This window comes from Phocoena phocoena, chromosome 15, assembly GCF_963924675.1.
Source record: "Phocoena phocoena chromosome 15, mPhoPho1.1, whole genome shotgun sequence".
NCBI lineage: Eukaryota > Metazoa > Chordata > Mammalia > Artiodactyla > Phocoenidae > Phocoena > Phocoena phocoena.
This window is the reverse complement of record NC_089233.1, coordinates 48,256,043-48,268,122: the sequence shown is the minus strand read 5'-3', so window position 1 is coordinate 48,268,122 and position 12,080 is coordinate 48,256,043. Positions and strand designations below refer to the sequence as shown.

At 39.6% G+C, this 12,080-nt stretch overlaps 1 protein-coding gene across 1 annotated transcript in view; it reads left to right on the top strand.

Annotated features, from left to right (window-relative positions):
* The window catches only part of SPTLC3 (serine palmitoyltransferase long chain base subunit 3), a 125,091-nt gene that overhangs the window by 37,763 nt on the left and 75,248 nt on the right, over nt 1–12,080 (top strand). The window contains exon 5 of the mRNA XM_065892925.1: nt 10,972–11,096. Within this exon, the coding sequence (XP_065748997.1) occupies nt 10,972–11,096 (125 nt within the window). The remainder of the gene's footprint in view (nt 1–10,971; nt 11,097–12,080) is intronic.

Sequence of the window (12,080 nt, the reverse complement as noted above, 5' to 3'; positions counted from 1 at the left end):
TAAATATAAATGGGCAATGAGCTTGTGGAAAATACTCTGCCCCTTAAATAATCAAAAAATTATTAAGACACAGAGTTACCATTTTCACCTAATTGGCAAAAGATAGAAAATAATATCCCAAAGTTTCAAAGGAGTGAAGAAAAGGGCACCTTTATATACTATTGACAGAGTAAATTGCAGGGCAATTTGAAAATGTATCAACTGCAAGCCATTTAACTCAGCAATTCCATTTTGAGAAATTTTGCTTTGAAAAGTTTGAGTAAGTATTCAATGATGTATGATCGAGAATAATCATTGCATTGTATTTGATAATAGAAAAATTGGGGAAATGAGGCATTTCCAGCAAGGAAGGTGATTGAATATGCTTGGTAGATCTGTTTAACATAATATTATTTAGCCATACAAAGTTATAATGTAGCTGCTCAGCACCATGATTTAGAGCAAAGGCTCTGGGATGAGGCTGCTGGGATTCAAATCCTAGTCCTTACTTTTAACTAGCTAGGGCCTGAGATAAACTATTATATACGCCTTCCTAGTCTTCAATTTTCTCTTCTGTAAAATGGAAAATACATTGTTAATGAACTTATATACGAAACAAAAACAGACTCACAGACATAGAGAACAGACTTGTGGTTGCCAAGGGGGAGGGGAGGTGGGGGAGGGAAGGAGCAGGAGTTTGGGATTAGCAGATGCAAACTATTATATATAGAATGGATAAACAATAGGGTCTTACTGTATAGCACAGGGAACTATATTCAATAGCCTGTGATAAACCATAATGGAAAAGAATATGAAAAAGAATGTATATGTATAACTGAATCATTTTGCTGTACAGCAGAAATTAACACAACATTGTAAATCAACTATACTTCAATAAAAAAAGAAAATACATTGTTAAGAGACTAAAACAAGAGCAGTATGTATATTATGAGTCCACTTTTCAAAATATATTTTACATGAATATCTGTATTGATAAAGATGGTTATATTTTATTGTGTAGTATTTTCTATTTTTTCCACAATGACCTCACATTTTTTGGTTTAATTATTTCCCTAAAAGTCACCAGGAGCCTAAGATGAGGGCACAGTCTTATGAAAATAGTTATAGTACTTCTAAGACATTACCACTGAATCAGACTGACCAGATATTTTCAGTGTACTGGAGGGTTTCTGCTGCAGGTTATGTGGATTTTTTACCTTCAACCAGTGGTTTTCAAACTTTAGCTCACATTAGAATCACCTGCAGGGCTTGGAAAAACACAGATTGTTGGGCCCACCTACAGAGTTCCTGATGCAGTCAGTCTGGAATAGGACCCGAGATTTTGCATTTCTAACAAATTCCAAGGTGATATTGATGCTGCTGCTCTGGGGACCACACTTTGGGAACCACGGGAAACTATCTAGCATGGCTGACTTTCTTGACCAAGTTTTCAAAGATTTTCCAAAATGCAATGGTCTTTCACCTTGTGTGGAATGAATACCACATATACCTGGGGGATGGAGCTTATAAATAAAAACTGGAAAGTAGGTAAGATACACCCAGAAATCAGTGAAGCAATTTGATTTTTATCTCTGAGTCTATTCTGACACACATTACTGGTCCAGATTTCCATATTTAGGAAAGGATAAACTCAGGCAAACTAGACAGAAGCTTTTGTTTCTGTTTGTTGATGGAAAGAATCAATAAACAATCTAATAGCAGGAATAGAAAAGAGTGTTATTCCAGCCGAACTGAGGACTATAGCCAGCCTGGGAGACACAAATTCAAGAAGCACTAGAATTGTATCCCTCCAGACTATGAAATGCAGGAGGTTTATAAAGGCAAAAACTGCAAGGTTCCAGTTAGTTACATGAGTTTTTATCAAGAATTATAACTAGAACTGGCAAGAGGTAAGGGTGTTTTTAAGTAAGGATTGATTGAGGCCTGAAATGGTTGCATAGTTACAAGGGCAGACTGTGAGACCATAATTTTGCAGCTGGCCGCTCTTAGCTGATATTGTTTTGAGGATGGTTGGTGGTGTCCTTGAGTTTGATAAAGTTCAGAAAATTCAAGTCTCAGTGATGCGGGAACACGTCTGAAACCACATCCACAGTAGCTGCCTGGCTCCATTTTAGATGCCTGAACCACAGTTATTCCATTTTTTTTTTTAATGCATTCTTTTTCTAAATGGTTAAATCAGATGTACAATGCATGTTTGACAGGCCAGAGACAGATTGTTCTAGTTAGCATAAAGTTTGTTCAATCATGTATAAGCCGGAATGATTTGTCTATACCTCAATATGTAGAAATTTCTTCCTTCACTTTCTGCCCTCTTCTCTGCTTTTGGTCAACAAGGAAGTGTAGCTTCTTGGTCCTTCTTTCCCTAAGCACTGGATGGTTAAAAGTGGATGTCTAGTAACAGTACATTAACTAAATCTATATGCTCTCTAAGTGCTGCCACAGTTTCACCTAGCAACTGTTAGTCAGAAGTTCACTTCTAAGAAAACAAGCTCATGGGATGCCAGAAGACTAATTCTGTGTCAATGAAAGATCACTTCTACGTGGAGACATTTTTCCTTTGAGAAGGAAAGCCTTGTGCTTGATTCATCACAGGAAAACCTGATTAGTACGTCTACCTAAAAACTGCCTAGTTGAGAACCTTCTTTCAAATTATAGTTGCAATTTCAAGAAGTAGGCTTGAAATATTTTCATCTTAAAAACGTCAGAAAGAACACACTTAGGAACACTTAGGAATCAATGAAACTGGATATAATAGGATATTATTTTCCATTCTCAGGTTTCGGATGTGATTTTCATGTTAGTTATGTACAAATTTCCTGAAATTGCTATTTCTCAGTTGGAGATCATTGTTCTTAGCCGTTAGACAGTGTGTCTCCCTCTTTCTCTACCTGACAAGTTCTCTGCTACTGTTTCATTCAGAGTACTTAGACTCTTCTTGGGTTTCTTTCTCAAACCTTTGTACCTAGATTCCAGGAATGTGCAACCTTGCTGACCTAAATATTGAAGAAGGGGTCAGCCTCAATGTGCAAAATGTGTATCTTAAAACGTATTTCAAATAAATATCAGCTTCAAATTTCTATGGAAATCGCAGTTTCTAAGAAATTGCTACCAAGTAGAGACCTTGCTTCCTTTTTTAAAAAAAGCAATTTTAATTAACAGGATTTTATGCAAATCAGTGCTATAAATATGCTTTAAAGCAGTGGATTCAGTTAAATAGGCTATAAAGGTCTCCATCTCAATTAGTATTACCTTCTTAATTTACACAGCAAAACCTTTATTCATAGACAGTGCCAGCTCCTTTCAGACTAAATTGTTGTAAATTCTGATCAATGAGATTTCATTGCATTTCTCTCAAGCCTTTTTATTTTCCTTTAAGAATATTTGTAGGGCTTCCCTGGTGGCGCAGTGGTTGAGAGTCCGCCTGCCGATGCAGGGGACACAGGTTCGTGCCCCGGTCCGGGAAGATCCCACATGCCGCGGAGCGGCTGGGCCCGTGAGCCATGGCCTCTGAGCCTGCACGTCCGGAGCCTGTGCTTCACAACGGGAGAGGCCACAACAGTGAGAGGCCCGTGTACCACAAAAAAAAAAAAAAAAAAAAAGAATATTTGTAAAGGAAGGTGGACCCTCAGGGGAATAGTTTGGGAGGAGGAAAATGAAAGTGTATCTTGGTTTCTGAAAGCCTTTTGGCAATTTCCTGATACTTGTTATAATTCTGACAAGGTAATTGCTCTTCTCTTGAGAGTGATAGAAATTACAACACAGCCAAATTTCAACTAGCAGAGATATTTCTGCAAGTGAAGAATGTGGCCCTGTAGGTTCAACAAAGCCAAGCAAACATAACAACTTAACAAGATATACCAGTGATTTTACATAAGTATAATACTTGCCAGCAGGGTAACACCTGGGATGATCGAAAAAAGTTGAAACTCACAGACTTCCAGAATACGTAGATCATCTACCACTTCCCTTCACCTAGAAAAAAACCATCAGATACATGAAGATTAGAGATTTTTTTTTTTTGCGGTACGCGAGCCTCTCGCTGTTGTGGCCTCTCCCTTTGCGGAGCACAGGCTCCAGACGCACAGGCTCAGCGGCCATGGCTCACGGGTCCAGTCGCTCCGTGGCATGTGGGATCCTCCCGGACCGGGGCACGAACCCGTGTCCCCTGCATCGGCAGGCGGACTCTCAACCGCTGCGACACGGGAAGCCCTCCTTTACTTCATTTAGACTAAAAATCCTGTTACATCCAAATATACTAAGGATATAGATTAACTTTCATAGACATCAGTACCTGTGTATATCCTTTAACCACTGGTAATATCAAACAATAATTAGTTTCAAAGCTGCCAAGAACAAAGAGCTTTATTTTGTGTCTTAAGAGTTGTAATTCAGAAAACGCAGATTCGGGTAAAACCGAAAGAGTGGGGAACTTCCTTCGTGGCGCAGTGGTTAAGAATCTGCCTGCCAATGCAGGAGACACAGGTTCGATCCCTGGTCAGGGAAGATACCACATGCCGTGGAGCAACAAAGCTCGTGCGCCACAACTACTGAGTCTGCGCTCTAGAGCCCACAAGCCACAACTACTGAGCCAGCGCGGCCCAATAACAGGCCCATGCACCCTAGAGCCCGCGCTCCGCAGCAAGAGAAGCCACCGCAATGAGAAGCCTGCGCACCACAACAAAGAGTAGCCCCAGCTCGCCGCAACTACAGAAGCATGCAGCAATGAAGACCCAACGCAGCCAAAACAAAAACCAATCCAGAAGAGTGTTCTGAGGAAAGGAAAGAGTCATCTCTCTAGAGTCACACATGCTGAATCTGAACCTTGGCTCTAGACTTACTAACTGCATGACCTTGGGCAAGTGAACTAAACTCTCAGGCTTCGGTGTCCTTATCTATAAAAGGAGATAACAGCAGTACCAACTTCAAAAATTTGTATGACAATTAATTGAGATAAAGTTTGAAATGTTTCAGCAGGGTAGCTTGTCACATTGTTAAGTAGGTGGCCTGCACTTATTAGCTCTATCTCCTTTGGGTAAGTGGCTTCACTTCTGCATCTATTTTATTTCCTCACTGTTAAGGACCAGGATGCCTATATTATAGAGTGTGTGGCGGTGTAATGATTAAATAACCATATACATAAGTGGACCCTCATTATAAGTTGCTTCATTCCCCCTCCTTCTTCTATCTTTGTTTCCAGAGGTGGGTTTTTTGTACTTGAACATTTGTTACTTTTTTTTTTTTTTAATTTATTTTTGGCTGTATTGGGTCTTCATTTCTGTGCGAGGGCTTTCTCTAGTTGTGGCAAGCAGGGGCCACTCTTCATCGCAGTGCGCAGGCCTCTCACTATTGCAGCCTCTCTTGCTGCGGAGCACAGGCTCCAGACACACAGGCTCAGTAGTTGTGGCTCACAGGCCTAGTTGCTCCGCGGCATGTGGGATCTTCCCAGACCAGGGCTCGAACCCGTGTCCCCTGCATTAGCAGGCAGATTCTCAATCACTGCGCCACCAGGGAAGCCCCAGAGGTGGGTTTTTAAAGTGAGAGACTCAAACGTGAATTAGCTCTGTACAGTAGATAATAGTATTATATCAATGATAATAGTACTGGTGTTACATAAGAGAGTGCCCTGTTTCTAGGAAATACAGAGTGAAATATTTAAGAGAAGAGGGGGCATCACGATCGCAATTTATTAAATAGTTCAGCAAAAAATTTCATATAATTGTATATATTATATATAATTATATACACACACGTGTGTGTATATATATACACACACACACGTGTATATATATATATATATATATATATATATATATATATATACACACACATAGAGAGAATGATATTTAATGAAATGTACTAAAATGATAACATATGGGGAATCTGGATGAAAAGTATTTGGGGATTCTTGGTACTATTATTGCAACTTTTTAGTAGGTCAAAAATTACATCAAAACAAAATGTTAAAGAAAAAAAAGAAGGGTGAAACATGACTCTATTGAGTATGTGGTCAGAGATGAGGTAGAGGTCATCATTTGGTCCACTTAAAAATTCTTCTCTTATCAAGATGATTTGTGACAGGAAAGCTCATCATAATTACATATCCACGCCTCAAGGTTTTTGTTTGCATCGGATTCTAATTATCTATTAACGTTTTAACCTGCCAAGAGATGGCAAGTGGTTTGCTAAAAATAAAGGCCAGGGAAGTTGGGCAGATAAAAATTGTTTCTGCTGTTTTACTGAACTTCATCAGGATGGGTGGTCTCTTGACCCAGCAGTGGTGGCCTCTGCTCAGTGTGACAGTGTGTTCTAGACCCATTTCAGACAACCCATCTGGCTTCAAGACTTTTCTCTGAATGTTTCACAGGAAAACAAAGGTACTCAAGAGGCTTAGTAGCTCTGTAACCCCTACCAGACTGTACACAAGCGGAATAAGCAAAAGAAAAGGGTATTCTAAGTGCTTTGGGGTGAAGAGCTGAAAGGTGGACTCCTTTAGGCAGAAAGGTTGATGCTGATTTTAATGCAGGAATCACCAGTTCAAGCAAAGTGGCTTAGAAGTGGGCTGAGAGCCATAGCACAGCAGGAACAGCCAGATGGCTGGCATGTTGCCACAATAAACGACCACCTACTCCTAGGCCACATCTAAGGAACAATCAACAAACAGGATATTCTGGACGAAAAGAGACTACTGTCACAGTTTGGAAATTGGTCTTCACATGTGCTACACAGGAAGAAGAGGTGGTTGTGAAACAGGCTTGTTAATAACACCTACATCCTTTACTATTAATCAGTGTCAATGTGAAGGCCGATATCATTAAAAAGTCAGCTGAAATGTAGAGTTCATAAACATAATATTGCTACTTTTTCCTGAGTCTGATTTTTATTGATTTGACTGATGGTGGCATACCCTGTGTTTGGCATGTGAAAAACTGCTGAGAGATCTGGCAAGAGGATACACCCAGCTTGTATTTATTCTTTTATTCACAAAGCAGATTTTCAGTATCCACTGGATAAATAAACCTTCAGGATAAGAACAAGTGTCAATATATGCACAACACTGAAATTTGGAGATCCATTCTCACCAGCCTATATGTGACTTTCAGAGACTAAAGAAAAAAACAAAAGTCACTGAGAAATAAAGATTATTGTGGATATATCTGTACCTTCAGTTAGAACTATAGCTCTGCTTTCTTGAGATTTAAAAAAAAAGGCCCACAGTTATATGTCAACAACAAAATGTTGAATATGATTTCTAGAATTCCTCAAGTACTCAGACCACCAAGGGCAAACTTGACAGGACTCAGGCATCTCCATTCAATCAGGGTATGGCTTGAATGTTGGTGGAAACAAGCTAGTTAAGTTTCTAGTGACAGTTTTGTTTCCCCAAGGTCCTCCTACATTTTCATTTCCTTTTTCTTCATTTTTAATATTTTTTATTGAAGTATAGTTGATTTACAACATTGTGTTAATTTCTGCTGTACAGCGAAGTGATTCAATTATACATATTTTTTCAGTTTTGATATTTTTTATTGAAGTATAGTTAATTTACAATGTTGTGTTAATTCCTACATTTTTATTTCTTGAATTTGAGGAAGAGGAGGCAGAAAGCAGCAGTCCATTAATATGAAAGAGACATATTATCTATTCTTCCTTAAAAACCCCACCCCATCCCAGACCAGCCCAGTCTAACGTTGCAAGGCATGGCTTCTTAGAGTAGAAAATGTCCAGCCATCCTGGGAATCTCTCAAATCTGTTGATGAAATCTGAGCTATGAACACTAAACAGAGAAACTCCATGATCATGGGGTTTGGAAGTGGGAACTATTCTTTTCTACAAATTGAAGGTAAGCCCCTAGACGCAAAACCACTGATAACTCGTAACCCAGCTGTGAGACATCCATTTGTAGAAACTGATATATTTGAAAATTACTTTACTAACCACCTGACCACTGGAAATCCAGAAGAAGGCTGGTTTCTGGAGACCTAATCTGGTCACCTGTTCCCCCCCCTCTTCTCCCTCTCCTTAAGTCAAGATAATGAAAAAGACCTCATAGAGGGGGGATTCCTCAGGCTGTTCTTAGACACACCCATGTCTAATCAGTTGGTTGGAAGTTTAATCATTTACAAGACATCCTGTATTATCCTGAGGACTTTTAGTGATGTAACTGTTATAGATAAGGCCTTGGAATGGCAGATTTGGGGAAGATGTTGGTGGAGGAAGACATCACTCAGATTCATCGTGAACGTCTACTCATGCACTTCTGGGTGACTGGGCCAGGACAGAGCTGTCCCCTGACATCTGAGCAGGAAAGGCTCAGGGGGAAAGTTACCAAGTTAACAAAGTTTGGGCACCCTCCATCCTTGCTGGAGACCTTCTTCAGGTATCCATGTTTCCAAGCTGGTGCTCACTGCCTGGTCACCTTGTTGCTCTGGCATCGCATGATTTCCTGACCTTTTGCCCTGTGCCATCCCCTCCTCTAGCCTCAGTCTTGGCATCCTTCTCCATCAAAAGACAGAATGCAACTCAGCCAGCACCTACTACGTGTCAGTACTGCAATAGGAGTGCCAGTGTCTGCACTCCAAGGGCTCTTTCTGTAATAAAGAAGATGGCCCCATGAACATCCCCAGTGAAACTTACTAAGTGCTGTAATCATTATGTGATGAGGCTCATGCGACCTCAGAGGAGAAAAATGACCAAGTTTGCCTGGGGAAGCTGAGACTGCATCCGAGAAAAGAGGCCATGTTAGGTGGATCTCAAAGAGTGACTAGGAATGGCCAGAAGACCATTCTAGGTGGAGGAAAGACCACTCCCAAGGTCAAAGATGCCTAAAACAGCACCTCTCCCAATCTCTCCAGAAACTGCCGGGAGGGGCAGCCAGAGGCCACCCAGCTGTTTAGTGGAAGAGCTGGGGTCAGAACCAGCTCTCCTCACGGCCAGGCCGGTGGACTTTTCACTACCTGTTCTTGGAGGTGTTCCCTTTGGAATGAAGTCTCTACTGGGTAAAAACAAATCTGACAAAAGATTATGTGCCCACGTTTTATCTTTAAATTTCAGTTTCTCTTTTCACACTATAGTGTATCTTGGATAATAAAGTTTTAAATTACAATTTAAATTTCTAACTATTCCCCACCCCCAAATCTTGAGTACAATTGACTCTGCTAGAATGTTTGTTTTACTATGTTTTCTGACAGTTTGGAGCATATATGAATTCTGATTTGAGAAAAAGGCCACCAGCCAGCAGCGTGAGAAGAGGGGAAGGGCAAAGATGGGCCATCTCATGTTCTCTTTTATGTTAAATGCAAAATAAAACTTCAATCACCATGCAATGCCTTCTAAAGTTCAACTCCTCACCATTTTAGCTCAATAAGCAAGCTAATTTACCAATTTAAATAAAATTCTGATATCCCGCTTTGTAGTAATATATGTTAATCTTTAGATTAATAGAAGCTTGTTTATAATAGTCCTGAATATGCTAACAACATTCCTCTAACTTAACTCTGAGTTAAATCTGCATATGGATGGATGAAAATTCCTGTCCACCTGTACATTTTTTCTATTCTGTTAAGTGTATCATCTAGACAAATAAAAATATAATGCAAGACACATGTAATTTAAAATGTTCTAGTAGCCACATTTTAAAAAGTTTTAAAAAATCAGGTGAACAATTTCATAATACATTTTATGTGATCCAATATATCCCAAGTATTGTCATTTAAACATGTAATCAATAAGTGAAATATTAATGAACTATACTATATTATTTTTATTGTTTTTGTTCTCTCTTCAAAAAATGGTGGGTATTTTACCCTTACAGTACATGTCAATTCAGACACCAAATTTTCACTGGTTAAAGTGAAATAAGTGGGAAATAATCCTACCAAAACAGTAAAGTTGTGTTTAATGGAAAAAAATAACTAAAATTAAATAAAATGTAAAACTCAGTTCCTCTATTGCACTAACCATATGTAGTTGGTGCCTACCATATTGGACAGTATAGATCTAGAAGTTAGAGTGATGGCAAACAAGACTATGGGAAGCATTAGTATTTACTCTCAGTAAGGCATGAGGGATTATTTATAAGAAGGGGTCAGCGAGTAAGCATTTAAAGGTAGTAGAGTCTTAAAAATATCAACTTTGGGGTTAGACTTGAGTATCTCTGTTGCTTTTTATCTGTGACCTCTTCCCACTTCAGTTTTCTTATCTGTAAAGTAATAATACCTGCATTATTGGGCCCTTAAAATTAAATGAGATAACCTAAATAGTGGGCTTTGAAATCTAGCACATTCCAAAGGTTCAATAAGCATTATAGCTCAATGCACGTATGGAAGTCATGAGCTCTGTTTGCATTTGAGTGTCGGGAACCCTCTGAGGGAGTTAGAATTTAATTAATTATTCATGGGATGTAAGGTAGAAAGAAAGAGGAACTGTGGTATTTTTTATAAATTTTATTGCATTATAAATTATATATATAGAAAAGTGCACCAATCGTAAGTATAAAATGGATTTTCACAAAACAAACATACCCACATAACCAGCACCCAGATGTAGAAACAAAACAGAGCATCTCAAAGTTCTCTCCACACTCTCAACAAAAGAAACCACTTTCCTGACTTCTAACACTACAGGTTAGTTTTGTCTGTTTGTAAATTTCATATAAATGGATTCATACAGTATGAGTGTATACATGTCTGACTTTTTTCTCTCGACCACATATTTGTGAGATTTTCCATGTTGTTGTGTGGGACATCAGTTTGTTTTTTCTCACTGATGTGTTGAATTCTACTGTATATGTATTGATCCATTCTACAGTGTGTAGTTATTTGGGTTGTTTCTAGATTCGGCCTATGGCAAATAGACCTGCTATGTGCACTCCTGTATGTGTCTTTTGGTAATGGGTAAGCACTGGAATTTGAGTTTTCAATCTTGGACTTGTTGAGAACAGGAGATTCACCCATCCTATCATTTCATGAGCAGGAACCTTGGATAAACATAAAGAGTTGGAGGACCTTGTAGCTAAGTTCCTGAATGTAGAAGCTGCTATGGTCTTTGGGATGGGATTTGCAACGAACTCAATGAATATCCCAGCACTCGTTGGAAAGGTGAGAATTTATTAACATAATTGTCTTCTGCTGTGTTATTCCTAAGACAACTCTGAGCAGGTCCTTTGTTAGATGTATGACTGAGAAGTTTCTTTTCTTAGGCTTGGATCTTCAGCTTTTTGAATACATGTACTGTTACCGACCAGGATGCCTGGCCTCCTTAATTGATAGAAATTGATAAGAGGCCAGACAAGAGATTCAGGCAAGGCTTTATTGGGGCCCCTGCTGCAGCAGCGGGGGAGCTCACCCCCAAGGAGGGGGGCGAGCTAGTTCCTCATATGGGGTGAGGGTAGGGGCAGGTCCCAGCGTAAGGCCAGAGGGGTGGCTTAGGAGGTTTGCCCACCGCTTTGGTGGTGTTGTGTGCAAGAGGCATATGCAGTACCCTGCTTTTGCTTCCGGCTCTTCAGAAGTGGCAGTTGGGTTTTTTGGTCTTTTTGAATCTTGTTGTCCATAATTTGCCCCAACTGCACAAGCACACAGTTAATTTTAGTCCCATATAGTTTATTTGTATTTTGTTGCACAAGGAGATGAAGAGGTTTGTCCAGGTGCAAGCATTGCAGCAAAGGGTCCCGGGTCCCAGGTCCCAGCCTGTCTAAGTACCAGCTGAGTCCAGCAAATCTCTTCATCATGATATCTGGTTATAGAATTGCAGCCCTAGATGGGAGTCAAGCTTCCTCTTCAGTGACAGTTTTACAAAATCAATTAAATTTTTAGGCCCCCGAGTCACCACGTTCAGCATAACAAATGCTTATTAAGCATTTATTTTAACAAAACGTTTTCCTTGTGTTATTTGTCCCTTTATTCATTCAATAAGTCACTTATTGAGAATCTACTGTGTTCTCATATAAGGCAAGTTGCAGAGTATACAGAGATGAACAAGACCTTTGCCCTGTAAATTCATGTAGTTTCTAATGGCAGTAATAACACACCAAGTAACAGAATAAATACCACAGAAAAGGGGTGCCCATAAATGAGGAAGGACAA